Below are 25444 nucleotides of genomic sequence, written 5' to 3'. Positions count from 1 at the left end.
TGGTTTGTTCTGTAGACCATCGAAAAAAATTAGCTTAAAGAGGCTAATAATTTTGACCTTAAAATAGTGTTTAAAATAATAAAAACTGCTTTTATTCTGGCTGAAATACAACAAATAGGACTTTCTCTAGAAGAAAAAATATTATCAGACATACTGTGAAAATTTCCTTGCTCTGTTAAACATCATTTGGGAAATATAAAAAATAAATAAATAAATAAAAAATAAAAAAAAAAGAGTAAAAAATTCAAAGGGGGGCTAATAATTCTGACTTCAACTGTACATCTAAAACAAACACCCAATCTATAAAGGCAGTTCAAATCGCTGTTTTGCATTCATAAAATCGTGGCTTTTCTTTTTATTAATTCCCTGGTTAAATTTATTGACATTTTTTTGGTTTAATACATCTGACCTATATGGTTTTCACATTAAAACAATTCAATGCATTTATATAGAGTTCCTATGGTCAAGGATTACCATAATTTCATGCATTTAGTGCTTGATCTGTGGTTCATTTTTCATAAAGACGTTCAGAAACAAAAACATGACATTAATAAAATATATAAATATCTATACATATGCAAAAAGAGTGCTAGAGACAGTACTTTCATCAGAATTCAAAAGCCGATCCTTGAACTTGCTAAAGACAGTGCGTATTTTAGAAAAACACACACACACACACACACACACACACACACACACACACACACACACACACACACACACACACACAGATCTCTGAACATGAATAGCATGTCTTCTCTTTTAACTACAGCATTTTGAGGTGCTGTTTTCACGTGCCAGGATATTAGCAAGAGTTCGGTCAAACTGATTCATCAGATTCACTTTCTTCGGCTTTCGACACACACATACACACGCAGTCTGAAACTGTAACCCCTAATCACAACCCCGAAGGCTGGACATCAAATGCTGCAACGTTGAAAACAGATGATCAGAGGTAATTAACGCAGTTTCATATGCAAATTTAATTAATGCAAAACTACAAAGTCATTATGCAAATGGCGTCTTCTTGAGCCGCTGTGCAAATATTCATCACTTGGAACAGGGATCAGTCTCCTCATCTTTTGAAACTCTCTCGCACACACATACGCGCGCTCGGTTCTCTTAGGATCATGTATGAATAGTGTATTTATTTTAAACTTCTTTCCATTGACGGCAGACTGGGGCCATCAGAGCAGACAGCTGAGAGGCAGGAAGACACGATTTGGCACAGGAGCGAGACAATGAGACTGTTAGACCGGCACGGTATGAATATTCATGACACTGATTACTTTCCATGATTAAAGCCTACTCTAATATTTAAATGAGCGCATGCTAGGTGATTAGAGGAGCGTTTGGAAAAGGACAAGCGCGATGCCGCGTACACTTTCTCCTGAGTTTATGGAGGATGATTAGCTAGACGGTTGAGAGATTGATTCAAGTCTAAGGGCAGTAAACACTGTAAAAATATCTGTAAATTAGCAGTTTTTAGTATTTTTGATTTATTTGTTTTATTTTTATCCTTTTGAATTGCATTATGGGACTTTAATCTTGCTTCTAACAACCTTTAACCTTAAAAAGTTAGGCTTTTATGAAGATTTTTAATAGTTTGAAGTGATATATAGTCTGGGTTGGTGTTGAAATTAGGGTACAAATAAACTGCCAGAACATTTCATGCTATTTTACAGACTTATTTCCCTCTCTCTATATAATATTTCTGGGAACACTTTATTTTGATGGTGCATTTGAGTATTAGTAGACTGTCTGCTTAATTTTTGTTGATACTACTCCTTCAACAGTATAGATTCTGGTTGTACGATTATAGTCTGAGAAATAATCACGGTTATCACGATTATTATGCATTTATTTATTTCCAACCCCACTACTTTAGAAAATAAGATGCAAACTTCTTGTATTTTACAGTGTTATTTATTGCTGCTCAGTAACTAATTAATACAGCACAAAATAATATAAAAAACAAACTCTCTTTGTGCTTAAAAATAAGGGAATGTTTTTGACATTGACACATAGATAAGTTTACACTGTAAATAAATGACAGAACAATAAATAAATAAATAAAAATAAGAATAAAAAAAAAACAGTATTTGTCTAATGCAGGGCTTGAAATTGCCAACTTCAAAGATGTAGGAGCACCAGAAAAAAATAAGAGCACCCACCAAAAATGAATGAGCACTACTGCAACTTGGATTTATTGTATTTGAAAAACAACATCAATTAGAACAAAAAACAGAAACAACTATCTAATGCTGAGATGACTTCTTGATATTAGTGCAATAATTCCAAAATTAATGTCTAATAATTATAAACTATTAATGATGATGAAGATGACATCAATGAATTACATTTCTCATGATCATGCTGCTTTGAATGTGCTTGAATGAGAGTTATCCGCTATAAAAGTCCTACTGTTACTTTATCCTCCTGAGACCTTTTTAAATTTTTTTCTTTTTTTTTCTGTGATTTTCTACATCCTAAGCACATGGCAGGAAACAACAGGAAATGGACATTTTCAAGGACTATGTCATGACGTTAATATGTCATAACGCATCTAAAAATGTATAAATATAATCTATTACAGTAAAGAAAACATGATATGACAGCAAATGAAGGTTTCAACTAAATATGTCAATTTGACAATGATTAACTTCATATTTTTTTACTAATATTGACTGATGTATATTGGATTGACTAAAAAAAATTTAGCTGATTCAACAACAAACAAATAGGCAGCAATGCTATTTCACAGTGTATGTATCAAAAACTACATTTGAGACAAAAAAATCTTTATTTTTGATACAAAAGGAATTTTTCCACAGGTCTAATGAAGACATAATGTCATTAAAATATAAAAATATTGACCCAATCTCACGGCAATTCGTAACTTTTTAATTTAGTGTTTAATTCATATAAATTCGTTCAATCTCTGTTGTACAATTTAGTACGATTTGCTCATCACCAAATGATGGTTGGGGTTAGGCGTGAGGTTGGGTTGGGTGCCATGCCTCCTTTTAAAATCGTACATTGTCATCCGACTTAACTCGTACGAATTCGTATGAATTAGCCACTAAACTGACAAAACGTAAAATACTTGCGTTTTCTCATGAGATCAGGCTGAAAAATATATATATATTTAAAATAATCTAACTGCAAATTACATTCACTTATTACAGTGTGAATAGTAAATAAAGCAAATAATTCTACCTAAACCAAACCAAAACCCTAGGTTAAGTACAGTACGGTTAAGTAATTTCATTCATAATTAGCTCTTAGGGTTACACTTTATTTTAGGGTGCAGTTCTTGCTTTTAATAAACCATTTACTGTGACTTTTGTCCTAATCACCTCTAATTTGCTGCTTATTAATGGTTATTAAAGTAGTAGTTGGGTTTGTGTATTGGACAGGATTAGAATAAGATCATACAGAATATATTATATACTAATGGCTGGTCAAGCCCTGGACACCACATATTATGTTCCCTAATCTTAACCATTGTGTTTATTTATGACTGTAGTTTGTTTATTATGTTTATAATAAATAATATAAAATATATATTTATATAAAATAATATATAGAACTATACATGATTCACTCTGCTACAAAATCCTCCCTGTCAATCTAAATGAATGACTTTTCATTTAGAGTTAAGTCATCTGGTGAAATGTATTCATTTTGCAAATTACATTCACTTATTACAGTACGAATAGTTAATAAGGCAAATAACTCAACTTAAACCAAACCATAACCCTAGGTCAAGTACAGTACGGTTAAGTAATTTCATTCATAATAGCTCTTAGTGTCACACTTTATTTTAGGATACAGTTCTTGCTATTAATAAACCATTAACTGAGACTTTTGTCCTTATTACCTCTAATTTGCTGCTTATTAATGGTTATTGGTTATTAAAGTAGTAGTTGGGTTTGTGTATTGGACAGGATTAGAATAAGATCATACAGAATATATTATATATTACAACATAGCCGGTGATCAAAAAAGTTAATGTCAAGCCCTGGACACCACGCTTAATCCTTATCATTGTGTTTATTTATGACTGTTGTTTGTTTATTACATGTATATAATAAATATAATAAATTATATATATATATATATATATATATATATATATATATATATATATATATATATATATATATATATATATATATATATATATATAGACCTATACATGATTCACTCTGCTACAAAATCCTCCCAGTCAATCTAAATGAATGACTTTTTATTTAGAGTTAAGTCATCTGGTGAAATGTATTCATATATCAAATTACATTCACTTATTACAGTACGAACAGTAAATAAAGCAAATAACTCAACTTAAACCAAAACATAACCCTACGTTAAGTACAGTGTGTTGAAGTAATTTCATTCATAATTAGCTCTTAGGGTTACACTTTATTTTAGGGTACAGTTCTTGCTTTTAATAAACCATTAACTGAGACTTTTGTCCTTATTACCTCTAATTTGCTGCTTATTAATGGTTATTGGTTATTAAAGAAGTAGTTGGGTTTGTGTATTGGACAGGATTAGAATAAGATCATACAGAATATATTATATATTACAACATAGCCGGTGATCAAAAAAGTTAATGTCAAGCCCTGGACACCCCGCTTAATCCTTATCATTGTGTTTATTTATGACTGTTGTTTGTTTATTACATGTATATAATAAATATATATATATATATATATATATATATATATATATATATATATATATATATACTGTAATAAGTGAATGTAATTTGATATATGAATACATTTCACCAGATGACATAACTCTAAATAAAAAGTCATTCATTTAGATTGACAGGGATGATTTTGTAGCAGAGTGAATCATGTATAGGTCTATATATATATATATATATATATATATATATATATATATATATATATATATATATATATATATATATATATATATATATATACACATGTATAGGTCTATATATATATATATATATATATATATATATATATATATATATATATATATATATATACACACACATGTATAGGTCTATATATATATATATATATATATATATATATATATATATATATATATATATATATATACATGTATAGGTCTATATATATATAGAACTATACATGATTCACTCTGCTACAAAATCCTCCCAGTCAATCTAAATGAATGACTTTTTATTTAGAGTTAAGTCATCTGGTGAAATGTATTCATATATCAAATTACATTCACTTATTACAGTACGAACAGTAAATAAAGCAAATAACTCAACTTAAACCAAAACATAACCCTACGTTAAGTACAGTGTGTTGAAGTAATTTCATTCATAATTAGCTCTTAGGGTTACACTTTATTTTAGGGTACAGTTCTTGCTTTTAATAAACCATTAACTGAGACTTTTGTCTTAATTACCTCTAATATCCTGCTTATTAATAGTTAAAGTAGTAGTTGGGTTTGTGTATTGGACAGGATTAGAATAAGATCATACAGAATATATTATATACTAATGGCTGGTCAAGCCCTGGGCACCACATATTATGTCGCTTAATCTTAACCATTGTGTTTATTTATGACTGTAGTTTGTTTATTATATGTATATAATAAATTTTAATAAATATATATTTATATAAATTAATATATAGACCTATACATGATTCACTCTGCTACAAAATCCTCCAGATCAATCTAAATGAAGGACTTTTTATTTAGAGTTAAGTCATGTGGTGAAATGTATTGAAATGAACTTAAAAATAGGAACTTATTTAATACAAAAATGTAGTAGATTAATTAAATGAAGCATCAAAATAGAACTGAAGCGTATCCTTTTTGAAAAAATAAAACACAAACAATTTTTTCAATCTTACAGCATCTAAACACAAACTATCCTCAAAATGCCTTCAAACATTCACACTTAGTATTAATTAAAATATCTCCACTGAGATGAGAGGGGGTTAACATCCATCAGGCTTGGCGCTTTCTGGCCCACAGCATGTATGGCTTTTGCCTGTAGGCAACCATAGCTCCATATTGTATTTAATTAGCCCCATTAAATATAATCTAATTTGGCAGAAACTTAAGACAGTTAAGTGGCAGTCTAATGTGTCGAGCGAAGCTTTCATGCTCTGGAAATATTTAATTCAAGCCTAAAGCACCTTCCTGCCCTGCATTTCTGCGGATAACCTTGACGAATTCGCCACTTCTGTCAACGAAGCAAAACTAAAGCCAAAGTTGTTCAGTAAATACTAAAAAAACACTTAAGATTAAGAGCTTTGAAAAGGCACATTCTAACAAATATGGAAAACCAATAACTTTATAATGTAGTTTTTTTTATTATAAAAACTCTGGGTCCTGCTGACTAGCATTGGGCAGCGAATGTGTGTGTTTGATTTGTCTCTATTTGTCATTTTCTGACAAGCAAGAGAAGATTTCCTTGTCCAGACTGCGTGTGCTGAGAGGAGGGTGAAGATAACATGTGGCCCCTGCAGGCCCCGCACGCTAAACTGAGTCTTTAACCCTCCGAATAAGGAATCTTCTTCATTAATCCCCACACTATGTCTCTTAGCACTTGAATTTTAATGGGCTTTTCTTAGCCTTTTTTCTTTTTTTTCATCTTAATGCGATGATATTTCCCCCAAACACGTCGGGTGAGGATTTCTGGAGGTTCTCTCTCTCTCTCTCTCTCTCTCTCTCTCTCAGAGAATTGGTTTCAGCTGCTGGCACTCTCTGTTTTGTGTTTCACTTAAAGATGAGAGAAGGAGAAAAGCGAGAGAGATGCTACGTCTTGCTCTAATAAAATCATGCAAAGGGGCGTTAATCCCTCTTGAAGACCCGAATAAGAGGACCTTTTTTTTTTTTAAATGATCCAGTCAGAAGGGATTTTTGTGTCCAGTTTGTGCGATTTAAATATGTGTCCGTGTTTGTGTTGTAATAAGTCCTTGATGAAACTATACTTTTAAATGCTTTGTTTTTACAATGCGTGTTTGAATTGGGATCGGTAACATCGTTAAGTTCATAAATGTGGAACTTGTTGATTTCTGCACTCAAAAGAATGACGTTTGCTGTTTGTTCAAACTACTTGATGAAAATGAGCTGAAACAATGCAATTCTTGAGCTTTTTTTACTTAATTGTTTTATGTTCAATCCAATTAAATTCATAAAAACTAAGAAGGTAACTTAATTCCTTCATGTTGTCCAAACACAAATCAAGTGTGTGGAACCCAGCATTTTTTACAGTATGCTGTAAAAAAGCAATGTTGATATAAATAAACATAGTGAGATAACCCATTTGAGCCTGAAACTGTTGACCAAACTTAATTTGTATAATTAAGAACTAAGTTTATTTACGGAATAATCCTAAGTCAACGAGTTAACTCACTATTTTAAATAAAGTCAATTAATTAGTAACGAGTTCACTCTTTTAATCGCTTTTTAATAAACGTCATCTAATCGTTTAAAACAACCCAGGCTCATTCTGAAAATGTACCCCTATATACATTTCTGGAGAGTGCCAAATACATGCTAGGAGGTACTTTTTTTGCAGTTTTTGTTTTCACAAATTCACCAGAGGCCGCTGTGTACGATTTTTGAGATCTCGAATATCTCTTGTGAGTGCCATTCACGCCTGCTGTTCTTATGTCAATCCACCAGATGCCACTGCCTACGCTCCTCCTTCCCTTAACTCAAACAATAGTGTTTTCAAAAAGCACTGATCGACCCGCTCACCCACTTCCCTAAACCCAACCGACAGTTTTAAAAAGCAATCCAAAAAAAAGAAAAGCCCTCGCCTGATTTTTAACATTCTACCACATTCTCACCCAGTTAATTACTTGTTTATTTTATTTTTTGGCTTTCTGGAACTGTTCTTCGCCAGACTTGAACCCAGTCATCATGGTCAACTTCTCTCTGCATCTCAAGTCCACTGACGTACATGGTGAGCTACTGAACAAACTGGTAACAGCGGGAACGATGTCCATATGGAGGTAAGCAGTCAGCTTGTAAGTGCAAAAAGTTGTTTATATATTTACAAATATTATTTATATATTATTTATTGTTTTTGTCTTTGCCATGATGACAGTAAATAATATTTGACTAGACATTTTTCAAGACACTTCTATACAGCTTAAAGTGACACTTAAAGGCCTTACTGCATTAATTAGGTTTACTAGGCAGGTTAGGCTAATTAGGCAAGTCATTGTATAATGATGGTTTGTTCTGTGGACAATCGGAAAAAAAATAGCTTAAAGGGGCTAATATTGACCTTAAAATGGCTGTTAAAAAATTAATAACTGCTTTTATTCTCGCCGAAATAAAACAAATAGGACTTTCTCCAGAAGAAAAAACATTATCACACATACTGGGAAAATTTCCTTGCTCTGATAAACATTAAATTGTAATAATATTAGCTTTGTTTTACTGTAAAGTTAATCAAATAAATATAGCATTTGTGAGCAAAAGTAAATAATAAAAAATCTAAATAATAAAAAGTCCCTTTTATTACAACCCCAGTATAAATGTTCATAAAAAGCATTGTTCAATATAGATCAACATATTTTAAAAAGTCATGACATGACAAATATTTTATGTTATCTAATTCAGCCATGTTTCAACTTTTTCGAATTTCAGGCATACAAGCTGTCAGTTCAACTTTTTTTTTTAAAAAGCAATCACTCAATCTTTAACACATCATATATCTCAATAACTCTACGCAATAAAAAACTTTTGTTGACAAGAAAGCACACCTTTATAGCTTCTTTAGGAGTGCATTTGTTCTTACTATACAGTGTATGAGTAAGAATCTTTGTGTGTGAGTTTGACTGACTCCTCTTTCTTTGCCAAATTATTCCTTGCCTATTAAACATCCCCCCTCCTACAGCCCTCAGTGTAAGACACCTACCTGTTGGGACTCCCTCCTGCTTGGGGCAGATTCCTCTGGCAGGCGTCAGGCGTTTCTCCTCCTCCTCTCTCGGTGAGACCTGGATCCCGACTTCCACCGGTCCAGACCTCCGGCAGACGTCCGGCCGCAGGGGTCTGGGAGACGGGGAGCCACTGCCGCCGCAGTCGCTGGGTTTGTCGAAACAGGAGCTCGGTCCAGGGCACAGTCTCCTCTTGTGCTCGATAAACACTAGAATATCTCCCAGGGGGAAGTTGGTTTGGCATTGGCCGCAGGTCAGCAGGTCGCTCTCTCCAGCTCCCCCTGCAGGACTGGAGACGGAGCCCTCTGATGGACACTGGTTCATCCCTGCGTCATGATCTGCTGGAGCTGAGAAGTAAAAGACAGAGGGGGAAACATTTATTTATGCACTACTCTTTTACAGTAAACTGATTGTGATTAAAAATATTAATATATGGCTAATAAATCACATTTAGTGTTCCATAAGGTTGCATTTGTTAATGTATTTAATAACATGGACTAAGAATGAAAAATAATTATTATTCATAGTTAAAATATAAGGTTGTGCTTGTGAATTTATTATTAAAGTACATCCAGGTAGTTGTTATCTGCAGCCCGACGGGCAATAGAGCACTGTTATATAAGCCAGAAAAGCTTTATTCTGCATTGTACTTTATCTTGCTTATTACATTGATACTTGGCACTAAACATGAACATTAGATGCAAAACATAGCTTTGAGTAGTAATAGTTTATCAATTCTTTATTTAAGTGCAAAGCTGACAGAAAAAAAAGAAGACAAGAAAAGAAAAGAAAAGAAAACAGCTGAAGGAGTATACACTAACCGATGCATTTTACAGCCACAAGATGGCGCCAAACAGTCAAAAACGCAAAGCTGACAGAAACTAAAACAGCTGATGGAGTATGAACTAACTTGCACATTATTCAGTCACAAGATGGCGCTAAACAGTCCAAAACACAAAGCTGACAGAAACTAAAACAGCTGATGGAGTATACATTAACCGGCTCTTTATTCAGTCACAAGATGGCGCTAAACAGTCCAAAAGGCAAACCTGACAAAAACTAAACTAGCTAAATAAATTATGTACTAACCAACATATTGTTTATTCACAAGGCAGCGCAAAGCAGTCGAAAATGCAAAGCTGACAAAAACAAAAACAGCTAATGGAGTATACACTAACCTGCGCATTATTCAGTCACAAGATGGTGCCAAACAGTCAAAAACGCAAAGCTGACAGAAACGAAAACAGCTGATGGAGTATACACTAACCGGCTCATTATTCGGTCACAAGATGGCTCTAAATTGTCCAAAAAGCAAACCTGACAGAAACAAAACTAGCTGAATAAAGAATATACTAACCAACATATTGTTTATTCACAAGACAGCGCAAAGCAGTCGAAAATGCAAAGCTGACAAAAACAAAAACAGCTGATGGATTATACACTAACCTGTGCATTATTCAGTGATAAGATGGCACCAAATAGTCCAAAGCCAAAACTAACAGAAAACTAGCTGAATTAAGCATTTATTGACCTAAATTGTTTTATTTACAAAACAGTGCCCAACAGTTAAAAATGCAAAGCTGACAGAAACGAAAACAGCTGATGGAGTAACACTAACCGGCTCATTAGTTGGTCACAAGATGGCGCTAAACAGTCCAAAAGGCAAAGCTTAAAGAAACTAAACTAGCTGAATAAAGTATATACTAACCAACATTTTTCACAAGACAGTGCTAACTAGTCAAAAAAAAAAAGCTCACAGAAACAAAAACAGTTGATGGAGTATACACTAACCTGTGCATTTTTCAGCCACAAGATGGCGCCAAACAGTCAAAAATGCAAAGCTGACAGAAACTAAAACAGCTGATGGAGTATACACTAACTTGCACATTATTCAGTCACAAGATGGCGCTAAACAGTCCAAAACACAAAGCTGACAGAAACGAAAACAGCTGATGGAGTATACACTAACCGGCTCATTATTCGGTCACAAGATGGCACTAAACAGTCCAAAAGGCAAAGCTGACAGAAACTAAACTAGCTGAATAAAGTATATGCTAACCAACATATTGTTTTTTCACAAGACAGTGCTAAACAGTCAAAAAAGCAAAGCTCACAGAAACAAAAACAGTTGATGGAGTATACACTAACCTGTGCATTATTCAGTCAAAAGATGATGCCAAAAGCAAATCCGACAGAAACGAAACTAGCTAAATAAAGCATATACTAACCAACATATTATTCATTTACAAGACTGCACAAAAGAGTCAAAAACAGCTAAAAAACACAACGTGATAGACAAGCAGATACATATGAATGTGTATGTAAGTATATGGAATTGAATGTATTCACTGACAGTCAAGGTGATATGAAGTTCCCGGATGAGTCTGCTTTATTTAGCGGTTGTTCTCTGAGGATACAATGCATTAGTGTGAAAAGGTGTTTGCTTTTTTGATATCTTTATTTATTTTTTCAATGTTTCAGATCATCAAACAAATGCAATTATTAAAAGATAACGCAAGTAAACACATCATGCAGTATTTAAATGAATGTTATTATTATAAAAGAAAATCTAAATATAAAACGACATAGTCCTGTGCGAAAAAGTGTTTGCCCCTCTGATAAAACATAATCTAACGCTGGTTTATCACAACTAAGTTAGATTAGTGCCACACCGGTTCGCAATCAAGAAATCACTTAAACAGGACCTGCCTGACAAAGTAAAGTAGACCAAAAGATCCTCAAAAGCTAAACATCATCACGAGATCCCCAAAAAATTCAAAAAGGGGTGTAAATGCAAAAACTTTGTATAATTTTAAAGAAAACCCTTTAAATTTTCATAAAACACTATTAATAGTGTTTAAAAAGACAGTATATGTTGTCTGTGTTATAATAAACACCTAAAAAAGAGGCACTTTTTGTGTTTTTTTTATAAACTCAAATTTGAACGTGTACCTTTTAGGTTGTGTGTGGTCTAGCGTGCTGTAATTAATTTAGGTGGTTCCTGCACATGTCTGTAATCATAGGAAAACAGAAAAATGTCTCCACCATAATCTATGCAAAAGTTATTGTATTCCAACTGATGAGAGGCGCTGTACAAGCCACAGGGATCGATCATTGTTTTCATATTTCACTATTCTTTTGTTTGATCAAACATAATTCACTGTGTTTGGACCACGTCAGACATATGAAAGGATTACTTATGCACATCACCTCAAAAACAGAGGAGAATGGCCCTGAAGCACACAGCATAAGATAAGAGATGACAGCTGTCTGTGCTATCTGGGGCTGCTTATTAATCATGAATGTATTGTTTTCACTTCTGCGCCATGGAAACACCACAATTCATTTGGCAACTGTTTGATATGTGAATATAATTCAGTAAAAAGAATGCTAGAACCGTATGAGCGCCGGCAAGAGCTTTCATTTGAGCTATAACTTGTACATGTGCCATATATGAACCATTTAAAAAATATGAAAATGAACCAATGTACAATACCCAGCTCGGGTATCCAAAATACTGTGTATTTAAGTGTAAATAACTTTTGTACAGTAGAATAAAAACCAAAGTGATGCATATGTGCATAAAATATAGATTCTACACCTTCAAACGACACCACTAAAGGGGGTCTGGTGCAGTGCTAGCCCTTTAAATCTTAAAGCGAATATCAATGACGTCACAGACCCGGTACCGTGTCCGCAGAGTTTAACTGGTTAAAATGATTTGAAATGTCTATTTCATTCATCTCCTTGCAGCTTTTTTCTTTACAATTAATAAAACTCTTTGAATAACCACCGTGCTGTTGTTACAACAGTATTTAAAATGTGCAATCTAATAAACACATGAACGCCCCGCCTTGACTGGGCCGAATTTAAAAGAGTTGGTTTAACTAATTAAAGCACCTGTCAGGTTTCTAAATGACAAATCGCTATTGGTGTGTCTGTGATTTTTGTTCTTCGGTTATTGTGAGCTGCAAATCTGTTTTTCAGTCTGGCTATCAAACTGGTCCAGACATGATTAACTTGCTTGTTGGGATATTGCATGTACTGCAGACTCGACAGACAATACACAATCTTTTAAATGGGTTCATGGACGAACATTTTCCACAGACGCATTTGCAGCTATTCTCAAAGATCAGATCAGACCATCTAACAAGAGCATCTGTTAGATATTTAAATGTTTAGCGAAGGTAGCTTAAATAAGAATGAACAGATTAATAAATGCAATTACTATTGTTGTTATAATCATTCACACAATAACAATAATAATAATAACAACAACAACAGAAAATTTACAGTATTATACAAAGAAAAATAGAGTAATCTACACTGTAAAAAAGAGTTCCACACAATGTCCTTCATGTTATCCTAACACAAATCGATTAAGTTAGCGTCATTGCATTAACAAATTTAATTGGACTGAACATAAAATTATTAAGTTGTCCCAAAAAACTCAAGAAGCAGTTTGAACAAATCTTTTTTTTTTTGACTGAATCTGTTCGATTAAAAATGTATATATCAAACTATTAGCACTAGTCACAAGTAAAAATCACTGTCAAATATTTACAGTCTACTAATATTTACTGTCCAGATATCAAAAATGAAGATATGTTGGAAATACTATTACTATTACAGTAACCAGCCGCTTATTAGCATGACTGTTGTGGACATATGGGATTTTAGTTAACAAAATATTAGCTTTCCTGATCCTGACAAAAGTATTAAATACTATTAAAATAAATATCAAGTATTAAATAATCAAAAATGTTATTGTTTTTTTTTTTTTTCATTTTCCTTCGGCTTAGTCCCTTTATTAATCCGAGGCTGCCACAGCGGAATGAACCGCCAACTTATCCAGCACATGTTTAACACAGCGGAAGCCTTTCTGGCTGCAACCCAGTGCTGGGAAACAACCATACACATTCACATTTGCACACATATATTACAGCCAATTTAGTTTATTCAATTGACCTGTACCGCATGTGTTTGGACTGTGGGGGGAAACCAAAGCACCCGGAGGAAACCCACACAAACACGGGGAGAACACGCAAACTCCACACAGAAATGCCAACTGACCAAGCTGGGGCTCGAACCAGAGACCTTCTTGCTGTGAGACGACAGTGCTAACCATTGAGCCACCGTGCCGCCAATATTAAATTAATATTACTTTAAATTAAAGATTGAGCAAAAAACTCTTTTTAATTTTATTCCAACTAAACAAACAAAAAAAAGAAATCAGACTTTCTCCAGAATTAAACAATATTATAGTAAATACTGTGAAACATTTAATTCACATCAAATTTCACAGGACGGCTAATCATTTTATATTCAACTGTATATTCTGCATGATCTTATTCTACATTCATAAGTCTACGAAATACCAAAACTTAACTACTATAACTTTGTAACTATTAATAAGCTGCATATTATGAATTTATTGATTTATTGAGGCAAAAGATATAGCTGTTTTCTTATATTTATATTTTTATATGTATATATATTTATTTATATTTATATTTTTATATGTATATATATTTATTTATATTTTTATATGTATGTATATATATATATGTATGTATATATATATATATATATATATATATATATATATATATATATATGTACACATATGTATTTATATATGTATATATATATATATATATATATATATACATATATGTATACGTGTATACACACACACACACACACACACACACACATATATATTATATTAGACGTGTGAACCCACACTGGTCTCATGGTTCGGTGTGGTTCTGTTATGATAATCATACCATCAATTTGTTTTAATTCGATATCTCAGTGCATCACGACATGACGACAGTAAATAACATTTTAGATATTAGATATATCTAGATATTTTTTAAGACACTGCTATACAGCTTAAAGTGACATTTAAAGGTGTAACTAGGTTAATTAGGTTACCTAGGCAGGTTAGGGTAATTAGACAAGTTAGTGTTTAATGATGGTTTGTTCTGTAGACTATTGGGGAAAAAAATAGCGTAAAGGGTCTAATAATTTTGACCTAATTTTATTTTATTTTTTTAATTAAAACTGCTTTTATTCTAGCTGAAATAAAACAAGTAAGAATTTCTCCAGAAGAAAAAATATTATCAGACATACTGTGAAAATTTCTTTACTATGTTAAACATCATTTGGGAAATATTTAAAAAAAATAAATAAATAAAATAAAAGGAGGGTGAATATTTCTGACTTCAACTGTATATATATATATATATATATATATATATATATATATATATATATATATATATATATATATATATATATTGTTTGTTTGTGGTTGAATTGAACCTTAAAATAAAGTGGGACCAGATATTCTCTTCAAATAAAGAAAAGAAAAAAGAAAAAAGAAAAAGATTTACTTAGTTACTTATTAATTTATTAATCAGAAATGCCACAGGGGAAGACTTTTGGTTTGTCAAAGAAGCAACGTAAGAAACAGTTTTTCTTAGTATGAAGATTAGATCATATCTGTTTCTGTGGATTTGAAAGGGTCTTCATAGCTTCAAAACTGTCTGATTCTGTCCTCAAAAACCAAAGTGCTCAGTGTACACTAACACCTGTGAGCTGCACAGTAACATCAGCACAGGGTGAGGGTGTGTGTGTGTGTGCTGTGTGTGTATAAGTGTGTGAGATTGTACGTGTTTTTGTCTTTCTGTACATTTCTGTGTCTGTCAGTGTGTTTTGTGTGTATGTGTGAGTATGTTTGAGTATTTGTGTGTATGTGTATGCTTTCGTATGTGAATGCGCTGTGTAGTGTATGAATGAGTGTGTGTGCGTGTGCGTGCTTGTCTGTCTGTGTGTGTATATATGTGTGTATGTGTGTGTGCTTTTGTGTTAGTTTGTATGTGTATGCGTGTACGCGTTTGTGTGTGTGTGTGTTTATGTTTTTGCGTGTTTGTTTCTGTCTAGTTTGTTTATGTTTGTTTGTTTGTTTGTGTGTGCTCATTTGTGTTTGTCTGTGTGTTTGTGTGTGTACCTGTGTGTGTTTTTTTGTGTGTGTATGTTTGTGTGTGTATGTGTGTGCATATGTGTTTGTGTGTGTGGGTGTCTGTCTGTTTGTTTACGTGTGTACTTGTGCGCAAGCTTTTATATGTTTGTGCGTGTGTGCGCATGTGTTTGTATTTGTGTTTGTGTGTGTACTTGTGTGTGTGTTGTTATGTGCATGTGTGTGTGTTGGAGTCTGTGTTTGTGCGTGTTTGTGTCTGTGTGTGTACTTGTGTGTGTATGTGTGTTTGTTCACCTGTATGTGTGTGTGCATGCGTGTTTGTGCCTGTGTGTGCATCTGTGTGCGTGTGTATGTGTTTTTATGTGTGTGGTTGTGTAAGTTTGAGTCTGTGTGTGTTTATTGTGTGTGTGTGTGCTTGTGTGTATGTTTGTTCATTTGTGTGTGCGCATGTGTGTTTCTGTTTGTCTATGTGTATGTGGTGTGTGTGTGTGTGTGTGTTTGTCTCTGTGTATGTCCATGTATGTGTGTGTGTGCCTATGTATGTGCGTGTATGTGTATGTGTGTGTGTGTGTGTGTGTGTGTGACAGGTAGTACAGTCACAGAAGTGTTGCAGTGGTATCTGTGTTTCCGGTCTACTTCTCTGCATGCTGGACGGATGTTGGAGAGGTGCACATGCACCATACAGGTATATCTCAGCAGACAAACTAGCGCTTACGAAAGCCGCAAAAACAGCCTCAAAATACGCTCTCAGCCTCGGGTCGCATCGCATGCCGCTGCATCACAGGTGCATGTTGGGAACAGCGGTTAAGGAGCCTCAAAAACAGTCGTCTCATATGTAAAAATCGACTACAGTACGCCTTCAGCATTCTGCAGCCTCTCGAAATTCCCTGTCTGGCATCTCACCGTGTTTTCTTGCAGTATTAGCAGTGACGAAACAGTCAATACACCATTTACTGTGAAATGGATCTGACTCAACGCATAAAACCACAATCAGATACAAAACAGACTCGCAGAGTGCAGAACTACGACAGAGCAACAAAAAACAGCCGTAGTCTGAGATCCGAAAGCAAATCAACTCCAGCCTCCGTCTGATGAACAAACACACTCCTCAGCACACACTGTGTAGGAGCCCTGGGAAGAACACACTGAGCTCCTGCTGTTTGACTTAAACACGGTGACCTGCAATCTGCTGGGACGTTTTGTGAAAATCTGATATTTGATTCTTGATCTGTATTAAATTTAGGACCTCTGCAGCAGTAGGTTATGCCAAATGTGGGGTTTGCAAGCCCGTGAGGGTTTGTGAGGGAACGGCAGTTAATGAAAAGCTACTGATTCAGAATTAAGACGAAAGCAACATTCAAATGAAGAAATAAAATACAGTTGAAGTCAGAATTATTAGCCCCCCTTTCCATTTTTTTCTTTTTCAAATATTTCCCAAACGATGTTTACAGAGCAAGGAATTTTTCATAGTATGTCTGATAATATTTTTTCTTCTGGAGAAAGTCTTATTTGTTTTATTTCAGCTAGAATAAAAGCAGTTTTTAATTTTTTAAAACAAATTTTAAGGTTAAAATTATAAGCTCCTTTAAGCTATTTCTTTTCGATAACCTACAGAACATCAAACCATCGTTATACAATGACTTGCCTAATTACCCTAACCTGCCTAGTTAACCTAATTAACCTAGTTAAGCCTTTAAACGTCACTTTAAGCTGTATAGAAGTGTCTTGAAAAATATCTAGTCAAATATTATTTACTGTCATCATGGCAAAGATAAAATAATTCAGTTATTAGAGATGAGTTATTAAATCTATTAGGTTTAGAAATGTGTTGAGAAAATCTGCTCTCCGTTAAACAGAAAATGGTGAAAAAATTAAACAAGGGGCGAATAATTCAGGGGGGCTAATAATTCTGACTTCAACTGTATGTGACCCTGGATCACAAAACCATTCATAAGTGTCAATTCTTAAAAAATTGAGATTTATACATCATATTAAAGCTGAGTAAAAGATTATAATATATACTTTAAGTTATGACAGGACAATATTTAGACAAGATAGACATATTTAAAATATTTCAAATAAATCTAAATGCTGCAAAAAAGCACCTTCAAAGTTATCTACAGTTGAAGTCAGAATTATTCGTCCCCCTTTGAATTTGTTTTACTTTTTTAACTGTTTCCCAAATAATGTTTAACAGAGCAAGGAAATTTTCACAGTATGTCTGATAATATTTTTTCTTCTGGAGAAAGTCTTATTTGTTTTATTTCGGCTAGAATAGAAGCAGTTTTTAATTTTTTAAACACCATATTACGGACAAAATTATCAGCCCCTATAATTACTTGCCTAATTACAGTACCCTTTTCTGCCTAGTTAACCTAATTAACCTAGTTAAGTCTTTAAATGTCACTTTAAGCTGTATAGAAGTGTCTTGAAAAATATCTAGTCAAATATTATTTACTGTCATCATGGCAAAGATAAAATAAATCAGTTATTAGAGATGAGTTATTAAAACTATTATGATTAGAAATGTGTTGAAAATTTTTTACAATTAAACAGAAATTGAGGAAAAAATAAACAGGGGGGCTAATAATTCTAAATACTACAGTATGTAAGGCTGCATAATATTGGAGAAGATCTGATATTGCGACATTTTATTTTTCTGCAATATATATTGCAATATAAACTTGGCATTGAAGTGGGATATGGTTAGTGATAGGTTTAGCGGTATGAGTAGGTTTATAGGTGGGAAAAGATGTAGGTGTTAGTATACTTTATACTAATTTACAGCAGTAATTACTGTGCAGGTGTTTTAAAAATGAGTCACACTTAAATACATGTACTGTATCTACCCTATGCATGGCATTGTAACAAATTACTAATGTAAATAACATAGTAGATGACACTTTAAATAAAGCAGGTCTTCATTAACGAATATCAGAGAACAGTAAACGTTTTGAGGTAGTGAATTGAGGGATTTCCAAAAATATGTATAAATGTAATCAAATGTAATTATTCATTTAAATCTTACAATGTCACTGTTTACATAGTAACAGACGTCTTAAAATAAACAGTTTCTCCATTTTATGACATGTATTAAGTTATACAAATGCAATTGGTTATTCATTTCATGATATAAATACATATAGTATGTGTGTGTTGCAATGTATTAATTCATTTAATGATAGTATATTTGATTTATTAGTAATATATTGTTACATTGAAGTACTCAAAATAAAGCAGGTCTTTGTTAACTGATGACAGTGAATTTGGATTAAATTATTAAATTGAATGTAGAGATTATGAAATGCATATAATGCAAATACATGTATCATCCCTATACATGTATGATAACAAAATAATGTATGTAGCTAGAGGGTATATGTTGTTGCCACTTGATGAAATGTGCAACGTAAAACACTTAATTATTCAGGTGTATACCGCAAAATGTAAATAAGTGGGTCTGGCCAACTCACATGAATATGCATGAGACTGAGAAAAAAGTTTATGGGTGTTTCTATTGAATATAAACAGTGTTTTGAAGTGTTTACATATATATATTTCCATATTGAAGCTTTCTTTTCCTATTTATTACTTTATTTACATGTTTAATCTGTGAGAAGATGTTACTTGATGTTACCTTGTTTATGTCCACATATCTGAAATGTGACTTTCACAATATGAACATTCTTAAGTTAAATCAAATGAAAATTTCCAGTCATCTCAACTGAGTTAAACCTTGTATAACTTAAAGAAATTTAGATTAGTTGAAACCTGATTAACGTATTAAAATAAGTTAAAGTAACATAAAACAAATCGTTGTCGTGACTTTTTGTCATATAATTTTGTAGAGATGTACAGTGGAATCAGCAGAACCATTTCTCTATATATAAAACAAAATAAAGGGGAAACCTGTCAGGTAACCATTATTAGATGCCTGAAACTACTGTTTACTTACTACACATCAAAACAACTTACAATGCATGTGTTTATTCATCTTAATGTTGCATTGCAAAACACTTTCATTGACATTGAAGTGGGATATGGTTGAAATACAGCAGGTCTTCATTAGCGAATATCAAAGAACAGTAAACATATATTGAGTTAGTGAATAAAATGGAGACGTTTCAAAAAACATGTATAAATTTAATTAACCGTAGCAAGTTAATAAATTAAATGTTATTACATAGAAAAAGACGTCTTTAATTAAACCGTTTCTCCATTCACTGATATATGCAATAAGTTAGACAATTGCAAATTGTTATTTTGAAAATGTAAATACATGCTTCTAAATTATGTGTGCGTGTGTGTGTTATAAAAGATCAATTAATTTCAAAATATTATAACATTATAAGACTCAAAATAAAGCAGATCTTTATTAACTGAGAACATTGAATATGGATTAAACTGTTGAATTGAATGCAGAGGTTTATAAAATATGAATCACTATACATGCATGATAAAAAATATATCATAATATATAGCTGGAGCTGGGCAGTATGATGGTAAATATCATTACCACGGAATGAAATAGGTAACATTACGACATACTTTTTTATTCCATGTATACCGCAAAATGTAAATAAGTGGGCGTGGCCAACTCACATGCATGAGGCGGAGAAAGACGCCAGAAAAGTCTACGGTTGTTTATATTTTGTATTTTTACAGAAAAAAAAACAGTTTTGAAGTGTTTACATGTTTATATTTTCATATTTAAGCTTTCTTTTCTTATTAATTACTTGGGGTTCATTTTATATCTGCGAGAAGATGTTACCTTATTTATGTCCACATAACTGAATTGTGACTTTCACAATATGAATCTTAAATTGTTTAGTTAATTTTCTAGTCATCTCAACCGACATTAGTCAAACTGACTAAAAACAAACCTTGTATAACTTAAAGAAAATTAGTTGAAACCTGAATAATGTATTTTAAATAAGTTAAAGTAACACAAAACAAATCGTTGTCATGACTTTTGTCATGTAATTTTTACAGATGTACAGTGGACTCAACAGAACAATTTTTCTATATATATATAAAATAATATGAAGTGGAAACCTGTCAGGTAACCATTATCAGACGACTGTAACTACTGTTTACTTGCTATACAGTACGTCACAAAACTTAATACACTTGTGTTTATTCATATTAAAGTTGCCTTGCAAAACACTTTCATTGGCATTGAAGTGGGATATGGTTAGTGATGGGTTTAGTGGTATGGGTAGGTTTAAAGGTGGGTAAAGGTGTAGGTGTTAGTATACTTTAATTATTTACAGCTGTATTATTTTACAAATTTTGTTAAAAGGGTTACAAATAAGATACGAAATAATCCAATAAGATCAAGTCCTTTTTCTTTTCTTAAATGTCAAGCGTGTTTATTATATAAAGGCCTTTTGTCCGATCATGCCTATACAAAAAGACTATAGATATGAGATATGAAATCGCTAAATAAACTTTCTCATATCGTGAAATCAAGTTTTGGTCACACCGTCCAGCCCTACTAGTAACACATAATAAATGATTCTCCAATATCAGAGAGGAGTGAATGTGTATTATTAAATGATTAAGCTGCGAATATTAAAATAAACCAGGTCTCCATAAACTGACATTGGAGATTTTTAAATAAAAAATGACTGAATATGTATAATGTAAGCACATGTGTATTGTAGATACATATGTTTACATTATACTTGAATTAAATGACTGAATATGTATAATGCAAGCGCATGTATCTAAACCATACATGCATTGTATCATATTAATAATGGAGATGTACTACATTGCTGAGGATGCCTTAAAATAAAGCAGGTCTCCAGACATCAGAGAGCATGCATTCGCTTACTGCAATACTGTTTCACAAGACTCACAAAAAATCTTTAAGAAGCCTGACCATAGTCGTATTTTTTTTCTCCCTCGCAGCATGTGATATCTCTGCTAACCGAACGTTATACCAGAGATCACACACATGCTTTGAAGGATGCACACGGGTACGCTGCCACACATTCGGCTGTCTGCGGCTCTGGTTCTCTGGCTGACAGGAGACCCCCAGAGCGGTGGAGTAATGCCAGGGAGGAGAACACAAACATTTGTGGACTTGGAACGCATCCAATGCCACGGTATTGTGCGCAGAGGGTGCGCTGGGAAGGAGTCCGCACAGCTCCAGACGGGGCCAAACACAAGCAGTGGACACAATAGGATGAAGGTGCTGAGAGCCACAGGTGGATAGCAGATGATGTGTGTGTTGTGCGAGTTTTCAAGCAGAAGCTGGACAGCAAATATTTAGCGAAAGTAGCTTAAATAAGTATTAATAAACAAATAAAATTACTATTATTGTTATGATCGTTCACACAATAACAATAAAAACCACAACAATAGGGAATTCACAGTATTATACAAATAAAAAGTGTGTAATCCACACTGTAAAAAATGCTGGGATTCACATAATTCTCTTATGTTGTCCCAACTCAAATCAATTAAGTTAATGTCATTGACTTTGGAAATTGAATTTGACCGAACATAAAACAATTAAGTTGTCCCCAAAAAAACGTAAGAATATTTTTTTTAAATAAGTAATTTGAGCAAACACCTAAAATCATTTTGTGTAGGGGATTGTGTATTTTATGAACCTAGTGTGTGTATTTAGTGAAAATGAAACACTATAGTGTATTCTGTTTACCATTCCGTGATAATTAATAATAAAAATCATATTTGTGATGTAAGCTGTGAATTTCTTTGGACGAAACGTCCTATTTGCTTTGCTCTGAAAGGTAATATGTTCTTTGAAACATTCTCATATGATGCTGGCCAACATAATCATCAGTTTTTGTATTCTATATTCTATACATTTTTATGCTTATAATAAAATGTAAGCCTAAAAACAAACAACAAAACAAACAAAATAGTGTCCGATTCTAAATCCCAGAAATCAACGCAAGCATAAATAGCAAAAAATCTTTAGAGAAAGTAGCTTAAAAGTAAACTGAAGAATGAATAAATCATAAAATAAATTATTATTCTTAATTTCATTATTATTATTATTATTATTATTATTAATATTATTATTATTATTCAAATAATTTACAGTATTGTACAAAAAGTGTGTAATCTGCATAAAATCTACAAAAAGTTCCACACAATTCCTTCATGTTGTCCCAACACAAACCAATTAAGTTAACTCAATTTGTACAAATTTAAGTGGATGGAACATAAAACAATTAAGTTGTTCCAAAAAAAGCTTAAGAATTGTGTTGCTTCAACACATTTTAAATGAGTAGTTTGAACAAGCAGATAAAGGAATTGTGTATCTAACAGCTTATCTGCTTCTCTCTGAAAGACATGTTCTGTGAAACATTCTCGTAGGAGGCTGAACAACATAATCATCAGTTTCTGTATGTATTCTATAAATTTTTATGCTTATAATAAAATGTAAGACTAAAAACAAACATACGTGTTAAAAAAAAACTCACTAATAGTGTCAGATTCTGAATCCTAAAAGTCAACGCAAGCATAAAGACATAAATAACAAAAAATCTTAAAGAATGAAAAGCTTAAAAGTAAACTGAAGAATGAATAAATTATAAAAAATAGTATTATTATTATTATTATTCACATAATTTACAGCATTATACAAATAGTGTGTAATCTACACAAAATCGACAAAAAAGGCTGAGTTCCACACAATTCCTTCATGTTGTCCCAACACAAATCAATTAGGTTAACTTCGTTTTTACAAATTTAAGTGGATTGAACATAAAACAATTAAGCTGTCCCAAAAAAAGGGAGGCTGGACAACATAATCATCAGTTTCTGTATGTGTTATATACATTTATTTATGCTTATAATAAAATGTAAGACTAAAAACAAACATGTGTTTAAAAAACTCACAAATAGTGTCAGATTCTAAATCCCAAAAGTCAACGCAAGCATAAAGACATAAATAACAAACAATCTTTAGAGAACGTAGCTTAAAAGTAAACTGAAGAATGAATAAATAACAAAAAAAATTATTATTATTCACATAATTTACAGTATTACACAAATAATGTGAAATCTGCACAAAGTCTACAAAAAAGGCTGAGTATACACAATTCCTTCATGTTGTCCCAACACAAACAGATTAAGTTAACTTTTTACTTTTGAAGTTTTTACTAATTTAAGTGGATTAAACATAAAACAATTGAGTTGTCCCAAAAAAAATTAAGAATTGTGTTGCTTCAACTCATTTTAAATGAACAAACAGCTAAAGGAATCTTGTGAAACATCCTCGAAGGAGGCTTGACTGTATGATCAACAGTTTCTGTATGTATTCTATACATATTTTATGCTTATAATAAAATGCACCACTAAAAACAAACTTACTAATAGGGTCAGATTCTGAATCCCAAAAGTCAACATGAGCAAAAAAACATAAATAACAAAAAAACTTTAGAATAAGGTGCTTAAAAGAATGAATGAATGAATGAATGAATAAATATTATTTCACATAATTTACAGTATTATACAAAAAAAGTGTGTAATCTGCACAAAATCTATAAATAAGTTCCACACAATTCCCTTACGTTGTCCCAACACAAATCGATTAAGTTAACGTCATCGTTTTTACAAATTTAAGTTGACGGAACAAAAAACAATTAAGTTGTCCCGCCAAAAAAAAAAAGCGTAAGAGTTGTGTTGTTTCAACTCATTTTAAATAAGTAATTTGAACAGGCAGCGAAAGTCCTTTTGTGTAGAGGATTGTGTATCTATTTTGAATCTAGTGTGTGTAATTAGGTCAAATGAAACACTACTGTTTGCGATTTCTTGATAACTAATAATAAAAATCATTTGTGATGGCAGCTGTGAATTTCTTTGGACAAAACGTCCTAATTGCTTTGCTCTGAAATATAATATGCTCTGTGAAACATTGTCGTATGATCCTGGACAACATAATCATCCGCTTCTGTACGTGTCCTATATATTTTTATGCTTACAATAAAATGTAAGCCTAAAAACAAACACGCATGCTTAAAAAAAAAATCAAACAAAGACACAAACAACAAAAAGTGGCCTGATAAGAACTCAAGAAAAATAAGAGCATTTTAACAGTAATTAATCCAAAGTAATTAAGATAATTAGTAGGCTAATAAAAGAATAGGAGTAAACAAAAACATTGTTTAAAAGCTGCGTGTTGATCAACTGCTTCGAGTAATCGTGAATAATGATTAATGCTTCATTTATATAACGAGTCGTACGAGGTCAGACCCTTTTTCATGGTTATGACCTTGAATTAAAATAATAGCAATTAAAAAAAGCACGCAGAGCGGATGACAGACAGCGCCCAAACGCATCCAGAGTGAAACACGTCTGCAGAACTGTAACGTCTCCAACACGTGCAGCGACGAGATTCGTGTGTGATTACAGGTGCATTTGCAAAAAGAGATCATTCTTATCTTCATTTAAGGCCTTTCAACTGCTCCTGGATGGGTGCCAGCCAAAAATGCGCACGATTCTGCAACGCACATGATGCCCTTATCCTTAAAACACACATAAACCG

The 25444-nt window shown here is 32.7% G+C and overlaps 1 protein-coding gene across 2 annotated transcripts in view; it reads right to left on the bottom strand.

Moving 5' to 3' along the window:
- The window catches only part of bcl11bb (BCL11 transcription factor B b), a 70112-nt gene that overhangs the window by 33200 nt on the left and 11468 nt on the right, over positions 1-25444 (bottom strand). For both annotated transcript variants that reach the window (XM_087297960.1, XM_087297959.1), the window contains exon 2: positions 8909-9274. In XM_087297960.1, coding sequence (XP_087154086.1) covers positions 8909-9274 — 366 coding nt within the window. The remainder of the gene's footprint in view (positions 1-8908; positions 9275-25444) is intronic.

Source organism: Danio rerio, chromosome 20 (genome assembly GCF_052040795.2).
Source record: "Danio rerio strain M-AB ecotype USA chromosome 20, GRCz13ab, whole genome shotgun sequence".
In the NCBI taxonomy this organism is placed as follows: Eukaryota; Metazoa; Chordata; class Actinopteri; order Cypriniformes; family Danionidae; genus Danio; species Danio rerio.
This window is presented reverse-complemented; position numbering and strand designations above follow the sequence as displayed.